Raw genomic sequence first — 15,066 nt, 5'->3', positions numbered from 1 at the left:
TGGATTGAGGATCCACGGTTGATCTAGCAGGTGAGGCCAGAGGAAAGGAAACCAGACTTGTACTTTGCTCTTCAACTATTGTGCTTTCTTCAGAAATTGGGAGATGAGGGGAAGAGGAAGATAACCATAAAGTAGACCTGAGGGCCAAGCGTGGACTAGAGCATCTCTCAGTGACTGTCCCCGAGGGGGGATTAGGGCAAAATAGTTGCTGCACTTGTAGTTGGTTGGGGAAGCAAATAGGTCACAGCAAGGCTGGCCCCAGTGGTTGAAGATTCTTGCCGCTATCATAGGATTGAGGGACCACTTGTGAGGCTGCAGAATGCACCTGCTCAATTTGTTCTCTATCATGTAGCAGCTCCTGGGAATGTGCGTTGCAATTAGAAAGCGGTTGGAAGCTATCGCCCATTGCCACTGACATGTTGTCTGATTGGATCTCAAAAGTCCCTGATGGAAGGATGGAATGAAATGCTTACAACGCTAGTAGCACCACCCTCAGTTCCAGGACAGTGATATGCAAATGGGCCTCTGTCTCCGACCAGGTGCCTTGGACTGAGTTTACCTTAATTAGCCCCCCACCCCATCAGGGAGGCATCCGTGGTCACCGTGGCTATCGGTTGATGGGAGTTGAAGGGGTGAGACCATTTTTGGGGATTTCGAGGCGTCCACCAGAGTAATTCTTGCTTGCATCTCTGAGTTACAGTTATCTGAAAAGACAAAGGATGTTGTAGGGGGTACCACTGAGTGAGAAGTAGCCACTGAAGGAGCCTCATGTAGAATCTGGCTAGAGGAACAATGGTGACTGAGGCTGCCATTGGCCCCAAGAGTTGGAGTATAGATCGAGCGGGAGATTTGTGGTGACAGAGCAGTGTTTGAACTTGTTGCCTTATTCTTTGAAGCCTGTGGTCTGGAAGGGATGCTGTGCAATTTCTCGTGTCCAGCAGTACCCCTATAAATTCCAAAGACTGAGTTCGGGTCATGTTGGACTTCTCCCAATTTATAGTGATTCCCAGGCTTTGAGCTGCCAGGAGAGTGTAGTGCAGGGTTTCTTTCAGTAGAAGCTTGGTGGGGCGGCGAGGAGCCAGTCATCTAGATATGGAAATGCCTGGAATCCTTGAAGTCGCAAGTGAACGATAACCACTGCCATGCATTTGGTGAGCACTCTGGGGGCTGTAGAGAGACCGAAGGGCAGAGCTCGAAATTGGTAGTGACTGGCTCCTATGTGGAAGCGGAGGTATCTTCTTGAGCGTTTGTCCATTTTTATGTGGTAATACGCATCTTGAAGATCTACAGAGGACATCCAGTCATCTTCTTCCAGAAGAGGAAGGATAGACTGAACCGTGACCATCCGGAATTTCTATATTTTTACAAATTTGTTCAGTGTGCTGAGATCCAGAATTGGTCTCCAGTCCCTTGTCTTTTTGGCACTAAAAAGAACCTTGAGTAAAAACTGGATCCTATCTGGTCTGGGGGGACTGTCTGGATGACTCTTTTTTTGTAGCAGCTTTTGGATGTCGTGTGCTGCTGCTTCCTTTTGACTGGGTGGAATGTCGGGTAATACTCTGGATGAGACTGGACAAAGATGCAAGGGGATGCGATAGCCTCTGGATATTATCCGTTGTACCCAAGAGTCGGTGGTTATATTTTTCCAGGCAGCAGGGTACAAGGAAAAATGACCCCCGATTGCTTCCAGAGGTGAGCAGTCAGGCAACACTTCAGGAATGCTGATAGGGTTGGCCAGAGAAGGACTCTCTGGAACCCTGGTTTCGTGGATCTCCTCTGCCCTGAAAGGAGCATCTTCATTGGAGTTTCCCCCTCTGCCTCTTGGGGGAACTCGGCATGTGCGTCCCGGAAAGAGCCCTGTGATTTCCTGTGCCACATCTTCCCACTCCTCTGATTTCTGGAGTAGAATCGCTGAAGACTGGAGTGTGTGACACCAATGGCAGACAGGGTCTTGCCATCTTGTTCGCACCTTGCCAGCGTATCTTTCACTTTAGGGCCAAATAAAGAAGCTACCTCGATGGGGGCGTTCATGAAGGAAGACTTAAAGAAGTCCGCGAAGTCGCAAAGGCGCATCCAGGCATGTCATCTGGTGACTATACCCATGCCTGCCTTTCTAGGAGGGTGGCCTAATGGTTAAGGTGTTTGCCTTTCAAACACAAGGTGCAGGGTTTGAGCCTCACAAGGGACAATTGGCTAGGCTTAAAATGGCTTGCAAGGGCAGTTAGCTTAATACTAACCTATGAACCTTCCATTGTGTGAGAAATAAGACGCATGGAAGAGTTGGAAATGGACTCTAGGGTAGCTATCTGAGAACCCACGTTGTCATGGACCTCGTCAAAAACAGCGCCTGCCAAGGATTCAGAGAGCTGGTTGATAAGATCCCTCTGAAGCCTGGTAAAGTGTGCCAAATAGTTCAAAGACCTTATGGAGAAGGTCGATGAAGCAAACACATGCTTCCCTAGTCTGTCTATCACCTGGGACTCCTTGTTGGGCAGATGAACAGTTTGGCTCTCTTCTGCCAAATCCTTCTTATTTGCAGCCGCCACCAACATCGCATCTACTGGAAGACCTCATGACCAATGCGGATGCTCAGCTGGGGGCGATGATATTTTATCCGGTGTCCTTGGTATAGTTTCCAGGGTGTCAGGAGCCTTCCATGTGCGCTGGATGAACTCATTGGCCGGCGGGGTGACCCAGAAGGTAGGGGACCAGGCATGAAAGGCCTGCAGGAATACGGATTCCTCAAAGGAAGGATTAGAGGACTTCCAGTCACCTCTCTGTCTAAGGATCTCGAGGATGTCACCAAAGGACACCTCATCAGAGGGTGACCATAGGGACCCTTCCTAGTCATCAAAATCTGTATCTTCAGTCAATGACTCCTCAGTGGAGTCCATGTGCTTCTTCTTACACGATGCTTTGTGGGATACTTCCTCAGTGGGAGGTTCTGAGGAAGACTGCAAAGAGGGGGTTTCCTGAGGAGGAGAAAGCTGGGGCCCTTGTGCCTGGTGTCCGATGGTTGTGGCTTCTGACAGTTGCGGCACAGAGGGGGGAGAGGACTCTGACATGTGGGGTTTGCCAGCAGAGGCAAGCGTCTTCTCCATGGCCTGGAAGGCCCGCCCAAGGAGGGATGGGAGCCCGAAAACGAGCATGACAACCTCGGAAAGGGGTCACACCCTGCCCCGACGAGCCCAACCCCAGACCAGGAGTCTCAAGAGGACCGTGAACAATGAGAGAGAGGATCCCTGGAGGGTGCCATAGAAAAAATCGGCATGGAACCAGGAATGCCCTCTCCCACGGCACAGCCACTGGCCTGAGAAGAGCCCGATGCCCAGTGCACTGAGGGCCACAAGGATGACTCGGGTTCCAAAGTGAGATCCACTATTGGAGTCGGAGGAAGGAAAGCTGCTGTCGGAGTAATAGGCTTCGAAACTTGGGTAGAAGTCAAAGGAGGAGTGTACATTGAGGTTTGAGGAGATATACGTTCACCTGAAGGAGGGAACATGGACTTCGATTGATGAGAGAGACCTCTGGTCACAAACAACTGGTCAACAAGTCGCAACACATCTTGCTCAGAAAGACTCTTGGCTGACCTCATGGAGAAAGCTGACGGCGATTCTGGCCTTTCTAGAAAAGGACTATATTGACTACCAGCAAATGGATTCAAGGAAGGGGAATACTTGGTACTTGCTAATTCAAGATTCCCTATTACGCTGTTGCAAACTCAGGTTGTCGAATGCGTCTTTGTAGAACAGTAAAGCGCAAAAAGGCAAAATAGCGAAGCGGCGTTTCAGCGAATTCTTTCCCTGGGAAAGATTTGTTTGGTTGCTTTTGCTACATTGCCTTTTCGGCACTGTAGTGCGATCTCAGAGTTGGTATATTTAAGTAGGGGGGTGTGGGGGGCACAGCCCCCCCCCCCCACATTAAGTAATGTTTTACTGTTTTTTTTTTGTTTCGGAACAGAGCTTGTTTTCCATTGGAAAATAATCGCTGTTCTGAAGTTTCGACGCATGCAATATGGTAATATAGACCCCTAATTCAAGAGGTGCAGAGCCTGGAACTGAGGATGTCTGCACTGAAGAAAACAGTGTGGAAGTAGTCTGCACCGAGAACATCAGCGCCATAGTAGTTGAAGGTGTCTGCACTGTAAAAGCAAAAGTCTGCCCTGATGGGTAAGGTGCTGTTGAGGAAAGTGTTTGCACCGGTAATAAGGACAGTGCTGAGAAGGACTGCACCGAAGAACATGTCGGTGCCGAAAATGTCTGTGCTGTAGAATACAGAAAAGTCATACGCAGAGCAGAATGGGATTGCACCAGTGGTGCCGAAGGTGACTGTACATGCATGGACAGTGCCGGTAAGGGCTGCGATGGAACTGTCGGAGCCGTAGTTGTCTGCACCGGGAACTCCGGTGTCGATAAGGAAGACATGGCTGGAGCCAAAATCATTTGGGGCGGTGCAGAGCCTGAAGCCAACAGGGTCATAGGTGGCAGTGCTGAAGTAGCAATCAATTTCACCTTTTTATGAGTCGACTCCCTACAATCTCCAGATGGAGAAGAAGGGAGTGACCTCGATGAGGAAGAACGCCTCTTACAGGGTTTAACAGGAGGGGGTGAGCCTTCCAACCCAGAAATAGCCTCAGAGAACGGATATTTTAGAAGACCTTTCAAAATTAATTTATTCTTCCTCTCGTTAAGAGTCCTGGTTGAAAAATTTTACAAATCCCACATGGGGGATCCACAGTAAGGTGGGAGACATTTGGACAGTAGACACATAAGTCATGGCCATCGGAAAGAAGTAACTTACGGCCACAATCCTTACACTGCTTGAAACCAACGCTACTTTTCTTATCTGACATAATGATGTGGAAAAGAAGAACAGTACCAAAAGGAAGAAGAAAAGCTACCCAAAAGGGTAAGAAGAGAAAAGGAAGGATTACCAACGATGGTAATGGAGAATTACCTCAAAGGTAAGAAAAAGGGTAATAAAGGGAAAAGACTAAAGGGAGAGAGTTTAAAGTATACAATAGGATAGAAAAATATTAGTAGAAATTATTTGAAATATTTAAAGTAAGAACAATGTATAAAACTTTCAAAAAATTAGACAGCTGAGACAGTGGCTTGATACGGCTGTACAGCAACGCGTCAAACGAGATCTGACGTAACAGGGAGCAGAGCATTCTGGGTAGGACCTTGGCTCAAGAGGTTTTGACTGACACGAGCTTGATATTTGGCTGGCTCAGTTCCGAGGACGGAACCGATAACCCATCAGTAAGGAATGAACGAAGATTAACAACATCAGATCAGAAATTTTGACATTTGCTACTGTGAAGATATTGTAGTAAGTAATTTGTAATTATAACAGCAATAAAGTTTCTAAATGAAAATTAAAATGTAAGGCAATAAGGGATACCCTTGATGGGCACTTTGATTAACTGGGTTTATTTAAAGAGTCCTTTATTGATGACTAATTGGGTTGATGATATCATACAAAGAACTGAAACAATGAGAATTGAATTAAGGACTCTAAACCTCTCCAAAACTTGAATTAAGAATGAGGTATTCACTCTATCAAAAGCTTTAGTGACATCTAGCACCAATACAAAAATGCTGTTGCTTTTCGTTGTGTTTAAGTGTTGAAGAGTGTCCATTATAAAGACATCTGTCATAATTTTGTAAAACCTGAGTAGAAATGGGAAATGATAGATGGGATGACGTTTTTTTCAATCTGTTAGCCACGAGTGCTGATAGAATTTTTATATCATAGTTGATTAACAAGACTGGTTTGTAGTTTGCTTGGCTGAAGTAGTGTTGGTTAGGTTTAAGGATGAGAATGACTTTAGAAAGATTTAAGTATGGGTCTATAAGGCATTTAGAATAATGTCTTTATATAGTTCCAATAGACTATTTGATATTGGTTTTACAAAGGATTTATACAATTTCTGATGTGAAGACTTCCAGGCATGACAATTTACCTGATTAGAGAGACTGTATTGCCTCCAAAATCTTAGATAAAGTTATAGGCTGGTTCATCATGATGATTTACCTGATTAGAGAGACTGCATTGCCTCTAAAATCTTAGATGAAGTTATAGGCTGGTTCATCATAGCTGTGTAGTCTGTTTTTAGTCTAGTAAGTTGTATTTGGGATAGGAATTGTGCATGCTTTCATAATCCTGAATGATATGATGATTATTATATAGGTCTGTATACACTTTTTTTAAATAGTATATATTCATTTGTGGAATATATTGTGTTTTTATATTTCATTTCTGAAAACCAAATGAAAGGTTAATGCATTTTTATAATACGTGCTAAAAGTCTGGATGGCACTTGTGTCCATTCAGAGTATTATACTAGAACTTTAGTCTCATAACATGATAAGTAAGATATGTTTAGAAGATGTCCATTTCTTAGTTCATTTAATTTGTCCTCAGGCTCTTGTTCATATGCATTTAACACAACAATGTCTAGCTTGTGAAATTTTTTTTATAATCAATTCTTTTAGTTTTGGAGTTTTGTATAATATGATTACTCTTAATTGTGATTTTAATGTTCCCCACTACATTCTATATGCATATCTGTTTAGAGCAGATTATCATAAAAGTTACTAAACACAGATTTTTATCTTTGCTTTAACATCTTCATTTTCTAGTAGACTGGAATTTAGTGTACAGTTATAGTACATGTTTTTCCTATACCACAAAATGTCCCATAAGAGAGTTAAAGATATTTTTAAGTGATGTAAACAAAAACATCTGGGAAGAGTAGTAAAATCTATTGTAGTTTCTAATAGTTTGCTTGAGAGTAGAAAATAATTTACACGAGAACAGGATTTGTGAGTTCAGGCATAAAAAGTAAGTCTGATAAATGTGCTATTTGGCAAAAGAAAAGGGGTCAATAAGGTCATAATTAAATCAAGGATGGCAGCTGAGGCATTATTATTACAATTTAATTAATTTATTAGTGGTGTCTTTCATGGGGTCAGGCATGCTATTCTATTAGGATAAATAACAATTCCCAAAACTTTTGATAAGATTATGGAATTGAAAAAAAAAACTGAAAGAGACATGGCGAATAGATATTTAATAGTAAATTCCTTTTATTTAGATTGTTAGATTGGCAAGTAACATAACACCAATGTCTTTTTGGATCATTCCTTGAACCTGTTGTTTTATTATTAAAAGTTTGCTTCATTAATACAGGTTTGATTTGTTTTTTGTATCAGCTGCCACCTTGTATTTGAGCCATATTTTTTGTTAAATTGTGACCACTGATATTCCAGCATGTGGGTTTCCTGTAAGAATACGATTTGTGTATCTGATTTATAGAAAAGATGGAAAAAATAATAATCTTTTGTTGTGGGAGTGAATACCTTTTACATTCCATGAAACAATTAACCACTCCATTTATATGAAAGAGGTAGACTTTAGGTTTGTAAGTATTATTAGAGGAAATGTTGTACCAACTGGTATTGTTAACTTTGTGCCTTATAATGCATATAAAGTATATTGTACTGAAAAGGTAGTATATAGTAAGAACACTGGAAACATGGACACTATACCCCATTCTAACCTTATATCCCCTCCCCTTTTCTTTTGGGCCTAACCCCACCCACCTTAAACACAGAGAAGTGAAATAAATTGCACTGGAATATAAAGACTGAAGACACGTTATGCAACAACAGAATAACTAAACTTAAAAATAACATCAATTTAGAAGAATAATCCTTATTAATTGAGCTATAACTCATCTCTCCAAAACCATAGCAGCCTGTTAAAAATATATAAAATCTATGTAACAAGCACATTATAAGAATAACAGAAATACCTTTGCTTTAACTGGTGATATCCTTAATGTTAAATTAATTGGTATAACTGTCGGTATGCAAAAGAAAACATTACTGGCAGCAGCTTATCAGCGATTAACTAGCAGATCTGATTTTCATCTTAGTATAGTCTGCAGTGCTGTTACTAAATATGAAAACTCGCTTTTGAGTGCATTAGTCTGCTCACATTCAAAGGTTTAACAAGCTAATTAAATAAGGAAAATGGAATACTTAGTAGCATTTAAAGTTATTAATGCAGAGCATATTTAACAAATTGTACTGATATTAAAAGAACAAATATTTAGTCAAAACAGTTCACCTAGTACAGAACTTTGCTTCTTATTGCAATGACCTTTGTATTTGCCAGGACAATAGTGAACAAAAGGGCTTGCAAGGAAATAGGGTACCATAGCTGATCAGTTCTTTGAAAAAACTGAAATTTAAAGTTCAATTTTTGGTAAAATGGTGATTCTTGTTTGTGGGCAAAACTCTACATTGAACAGTTCTCCTTTTAGGACCTATAAAACGCTAAACAACTGCAAGCCTTCAGATATTTCATTCTGGCTGTTATGAACAGCATTGTATCAACTGGTCTGAAAATAAACTTAAAGTTATTTAAAACAATGCACTGACCAGTGGAATAATTTTAAACGAGAGTAATTTTATTTTGGGTTAATATTGATTTCAAGTTACTTGAAAGTTAAATGTTTCAGAAACAGCACTTCTGCATCTCCACAGAGATGTATATCTGTTACTGTGAATGTTAATCTGATTGGCTATAGCATTTAAGATCTAATATTATGCTTTAGGTAGGAACAAAAAGGTGCAAGTTTTTGTCTTAGGGCTTTAATTTGTTGAGTTAGATCTTGCAAAAACTGTAACTTGTATCCATTCCAAGTGACAGCCTTTTTGTTTTTTCCAGCTCTTAAGATGTTAATAACATCCTGAAAGTTTAAAAGTCTTATATACATTTTTCTTCAAATGTATTCACTTTGATCATTTCTAACATTCAGACTGCCTCTCAGTAGTAATGCTGTGTATGAAAGAACTTGCTTAAATGAGAGATGTAAAAATGTTTTGGATAGTCTTTAGTAATACCGATTGATCGTACTTATCTGGCAGCCATCTAATAATACTATTGTTTTTATGGTTTCTTACTTCTAAGTCAGTCAATTTGTCTTTTAAGAGGGTAAGATTAGATTAGAACAGCAAATTTTTGTTTCGTGTTACAAAATATTTACTTTGTCTTCATATTTTTAAATTCTTGATTTGGATGTAATTAGTCTTGTTGCAATATTGTTTAGAGATGCATTCATGCGAATCGGCTGTAACTGTACGTTCTCAATCACTGACTGAAGTGGTTGTATTGCAACTTTTAGATCTTCCAGGGCAGACTTTTGATCAAACTTAACTTCTGTTGTTGTTGCACCTGTCTTTTATCATCACAGCTGGCCACTTTGTACCTTTTGCTCATGATTTCTTTCTCTGGAGACAACATTGCAAAGGACTTTCAGTAGTTTGTGTGCCCATTACATCACAAGACATACTGATTCTTTTCAAGTTTGGTATAACGCAGACTAAGTGACGATAGGAACTTTAATAGTTGGTATTTTCTGTTTGAATTGCTGAATGAACCTCTCAACAATATGGGTACTCACCACAAGGTACAATGACTGCAGAATGTCGATGGTATTAGTTTCTTTGTCAGAAATGCTGTTCTTCCAAATATCATACAAGATGTATGACTATTTCTAAGTTAACTGGTTCCTTTTGAAGTTGTGCTTGTAATGGTTAATCTGAATGGGATGAATGAAGATTTTAAATGGGCATTGTAGTTCTAAGAAGTTTATCTCCTGATGGCCATCTCGAAGTCCGAAAGGATCTTTCTTTCTTTTAACATGCCTGGAAGAGGGTCTTGAGGGCTCATGGCCTGTACAGTCTTGAGTATGCCTTGAGCCAGTTTAAAGTAGTCTTCCCAGCCTACCTGTGAAGAGTGGAGACAGCATGGCATACCCATTTCTTTTTTAGAGGGAGTTTGTTGAGGTGCTGGACAGGAAGAAATAGGCTTTATTTTCTGAGTCTTTCTAATGAGGACCAGACACTCAAAGATTTAGTACTCAAGCTGGCCCTTCATGCCGAAACCTTCAACTTCTTCTTGAATGAACACTTTATGGATGCTACTCATTCCTTCAGAAATGATAATCTTTTGTTTCTGTTTGTCACCAAAGGCAGCGCATCTGGGAAGGCCATTCTCAGTAGCTGGTCCACATAGATGGGCCTTGGTCTTCAAGCAGGAAGGCCTCCAAAGGGGCATCAACAGAGGGCCAAGAAGATGAGGAAAAAGATGACAAAATCCAGAGGCTGTATATGTGCCTCTGTGGTGTCGGTCACCTCAGATTGATCAGGTGCCTGGGACTTCTGTTTTGCATCTCTCAGTCCCTTGCACAATTTGGCCCTCTAATTTTTCTTGAGCTGAACTTCAAACCAGGCCGATGCACTTGAGGACAATATGGCAGAGTGCGTTAAGGCCTCAAAGCGTTTATGATCTCGGTATGACACTAGATTACACAGCCTACTTCTAAAAGTTTTGGGCAAGAATCCCTGGTAAATGTTGCAATTTTTTATGTCACATTCTACTCCTAGACAAAAAATACAGCTAGTGCAATAGTCTTTGGGTGGGATCTGTCTACCACACTCAAACATTCTTTTTTCTTGCTAGACACAAGAGAAATATCTACAGGACACCCTCAGAGTAGTCATAAACACGCGTCAAATATTGGGAGAGGGAAAAAAATGCAGTTCCTCATTCGGACACTTATCTGACTGAGCTCTGAGCTGGATTTGTATGGATGTGAAGGACTATATGCAATGCTGAACAATGAGATGTGTGCATATGTGTACTGTGGCATAAGTTGTCTGAAGATGACACAGGTGAATGTCCCACTTATGCCAGCATGCTCTAGAGTAGAGGTACCCTGTACCAGGAAGAAAGAATCTGAATTCCTTAAGACTGGACAGAAGGACAGGATATCTACCAGTAAAGTCCCAGACGTAAGGAATGCAGCAACATCTTGGATTATGCATCCCACACAGATACCAGGGTATACATCTTGATTACTTTCAGAAGCACATAGTTGTCACCACAAACCTCATTCTCCATCAACTTAAACTTACAGAGTAAAGAGTTAGCATACTATTAACAGTATACAAATAATACACAGATTGTGCCTGTAAGAGCTGATTTCAATCTGGCATTGTAAATTCTGTCTTTAAGCAATCCTAAGCACTGGAAGAATACTTTCAAAAAGATGAACTGGATATGACAAGACGTACTGTTTTCTGGACTTAAGATATGTAAAATGCAACAGTAATGTCTCAGAAAGATGCAAAAATGACAATCCTTACTTGGTGCAATAGTGGCACAAGGACGACAGGGTGGTATTGGATAAGGTACAGGCTTATGAGGATTGTAGGTTGATGGAGCCTGAAAAACACAAAACAAAGGAAAAATAAATGACGTACAGAGAATCATTAGAATAAAAATGTATACCGTTTAGACAGTCAACATGACAATACATTACTATGCAGGTTTATCTACTCTTTAATTAATGTGTATCCTGACTCAATAATACAAAATCCGGATGGACAATATATATATATATCTATATATATATATATATATATATATATATATATATATATATATATATACACAATTATATAGTTATACATACACTGTATATATATGACTATATAGTTTGTTTATACACACACACACACACACACACATCTATATATATATATATATATATATATATATATATATATATATATATATATATATATATATATATATATATATATCTATATGGAAACATATTCCACCTAAAACAAAGTTCATCCATACTGAAATGGAGTCTACCTGCACTCGATCACAAAAAGTACCTGGTGACTATTACGTTAGTTTTGGTAGATAAATGAGTATTTTTTAGCAGTAATTGCCTAATGACATTTGTACATACTGGTAAACAAATTAAGTATTATTAAATCCATACTTATATTACACTAATAAATGTAAATCTTATCCTTAATTTTTACAAAATAAAATTAATCTGTGATTCTGTCTAATGTTTTGAAAAAAACATAGATCTCTTCTAAGTTACGCTTATCTATACACTTTAACAGAATGGTTCCATGAATGCCGGTAGATTCGGGTAAGGTATCTATTTGAAGTTAAACTACCAGACTATCAATCTTAAAATTTGAGTGTGTGTTTTCACATCACAGATGAGGCCTTGATAAGTTTAACTTCTTTAACACATATGATGACTTTGATATAATGACTGTTGAAAAAAATGCCATTGAGCATATCCTAGTAAAAAGACACACATTAGTCACTTTAATCTGTACAATTTTTCCTCAGCAAATTTCTTACATTTTGCAGTAGCAATCAATTAAAAAATGTACAGTTGTGTAAGTAAACTTACCATAACAGTAGATGTTCGAATGATCACTGCTACTGTAGCGACAGCTATATTGGTTACATCCTGCTGAAGATATATCAGCTAGCCAGCTTCTAGAGCTTCAGGGCACCTTCCGCACATGTAAACTGTTAGGCAGCTCAAACTGGGCTGACTAAAAGACAAGTTTGGATGCGAAGCCCTTCAGAGCTTTCCTGCTGGCAGACAGAGGAACGCTGAGCACTGAAAAGATAATGCTAGGAAGAAAAACAAACAACCACACCATGGCATAAACAACACACCAAAAATCAGAGGGATGGAGGAAGAGAGCAACTACTGCAGTGATCATTTGAACATCTACTGTTACGGTAAGTTTACTTACACTACTGTACTATGTTCATCATATTGATCACTGCTGGAGTCACCTTAATTATACAGGTAGATTACTACATTTGGGAGGTGGAAGGAGAAGAGTCCAGGAGCCCCTGGAAAATGGTCTTTGCAAAGTCTGAAAGGCTCACAGCTTCACAGGAGATTACTAGGCTAACTGCTTAAGAGCCCTTACAAGCCTATCCAATAAAATCTAACTTTAACCAATATATGGCCCATAGGGGCAACAGGATGGCAAGGATTTGTTCCTATGCCTTGAATATCATACAGGTTGCCCCTGCCCATAAGGGACATAGGCACTACCCCATGTATAAATTTGCAATTCATCTATTCATCTAGCTGCATATGCAGTGGGCCAGAGAAGGGCTCTGTTTAATGTAAATAGGAAAATTGTTCCAAAGTAGGGCAATCTCTGAAACACATATCTGTCTCTCCATGTTTTAGTTGCTGACTAAGTTTTGATCTCTAGATTGGGTGACCCTCTTGCTGTTTGACTTGTGGATGTGTAGCAGCTCCATCAAAGCTAGATTTGTGAGCAACTTGTTGGTCAGGCACAGGTCACCCCTTAGTAGTCGGTAGAAGACAGAGTAAAGGGGTATGGCTTTTAGTCTATCTGCACAGGACATGTTGTTTACACCCTGCATTTTCTTTGTTGATGCCAAATGATGCATTGTACTCGATTATTGGTCTAATGAGGGTAGTGTACAGTGGGGCTATAATTTCCATGTACCTGGATGCCATACCTTTACTTACAAGTTGTGACACATAGAATGACTTCCTCACCACTGTGGACACATGTCGGTCAAAGCTCAGACTACTATCTGTGTACCTAGATCTCTCACCTCTGAGTCTACTCTTAGGTGTGTGCTACTGATGTTGTAATGTGTAGGGGTATTTGACATTTCAAAGGGTATGATGATGCATTTTTCCACATTTAGTTTTAGGCCATGGATCTGGCACCAATCACTTGTTTGATCCAGACCCTTCTGAAGGATATCTACATTATTGGGGGATTCAGTGATTGCTCCCAGCTTGCAGTCATTGGCAAAGTTTGTCATCCAGAGGCCTTCCACATTAGCTTTGACTTCAGAGAAGTATATTCTGAACAGGAGTGGTCCTAGCACTGAGCCCTGTGACAGATAACTAGTAACTGGCCTTTTGCTGGATCTGGACTCACCCATTTTACCCAGATTTGTCCTGTCCATGAGACAGCTAGCTATCCATCTGGTGGCGTAGGGATTTATGCAAAGTTTTTAGAGTTTATTTATAATACCTGAGTGGGGAACTGAGTCAAATGTCTTGGCAAGACTAACTGTTTTACCCTTACCCATGGCCTTAGTGACTTTTTCAAAGAAATCTACCAGATTCAGTAGGCATAACCTGCCATTGAGAAAGCTGAATTGGGTCGGGTCTGGTGTTGAAGGTTTCCTATGTCATTATTTATCAGGTCCATGATTAATCTTTCCATGGCCTTACATATAAGACTAGTCAAACTCATAGGTCTGTAATTTCCTGGGTCAGTAGACAGTCCCCCTTTATGTAGAGGTATGACTGTTGCTGACCTCCTCAGGACAAAGCCAGTCTGGAGGCTGTGGTTAAAAAGAGATCCTAATGGGCCTGGTAAGTCCTGTTCTAGACCTAGAGAAGGAATCCAGCTTACAGTGCTTTGAAAAAGTATGTACAGAAGACCAAGTTGCAGCATCTAGAATACTTCTAGAAGATGGTCAAAGGTTGTACTGGACTTTGGCAACATGTGGCCAAGGTAAGAAGAAAATCATTCTATGTCATCCAACTTATAAGTAAGGGCATGGCATCCAGGTCCAAGGACATCATAGTGGTACTTTATTTATCCCTTATCAGACACATCGAGTATAACGCTCCCTTCAGCATGTACCTGACCAAACATATGCAACAGATGGAACACCAACAAAGGTCCCTTACCAGGAGAAACCAGGGTATACACATTGTCCTATATGGATCACCTTAAAGCCCCATATTGATACTTTATCTCCTAAAGGTTACTGAGAGGTCACCTATGCTTGGCATACAAGGCATCCTCGGATCCAGTTGCGATGGAACTTTTGCATATCCACAAAACGAACAGCATCAGAACCACTAAATCCAAGGATTTAAACTTTTATTATGACATAAATAAGACATGCTTTTCAGACAGATATGTATCTTAGGGAGATGGGTATCTCAGGGAATCCCCATGCTCTGGAACATATCCACGTCAGGCAGAATCCACCCCTAACCCTATATAAGCGTAACCCTGACCAATGAATTAGAAATCGGAAATTCACACTGGGTCTGGCCCCCCATGTCTCTGATAGACAGAGGCAACAGTAATGTCCAAACTAACATGCCCCTCCTTACATAACCTCTATAAACTTCCT

General features: G+C 40.4%; 1 protein-coding gene across 4 annotated transcripts in view; it reads right to left on the bottom strand.

Annotated features, from left to right (window-relative positions):
* Window positions 1–15,066, bottom strand: part of PROSER1 (proline and serine rich 1) — a 781,917-nt gene that overhangs the window by 249,435 nt on the left and 517,416 nt on the right. For all 4 annotated transcript variants that reach the window (XM_044073158.1, XM_044073159.1, XM_044073160.1 and 1 more), the window contains exon 8: window positions 11,226–11,304. In XM_044073158.1, coding sequence (XP_043929093.1) covers window positions 11,226–11,304 — 79 coding nt within the window. The remainder of the gene's footprint in view (window positions 1–11,225; window positions 11,305–15,066) is intronic.

The sequence above is a fragment of the Protopterus annectens genome, chromosome 5.part1, assembly GCF_019279795.1.
Source record: "Protopterus annectens isolate FY-2018-M chromosome 5.part1, PAN1.0, whole genome shotgun sequence".
Taxonomy (NCBI): Eukaryota; Metazoa; Chordata; order Ceratodontiformes; family Protopteridae; genus Protopterus; species Protopterus annectens.
Note: the sequence above shows the minus strand (reverse complement) of the source record. Positions and strands in the feature narration are given on the sequence as shown.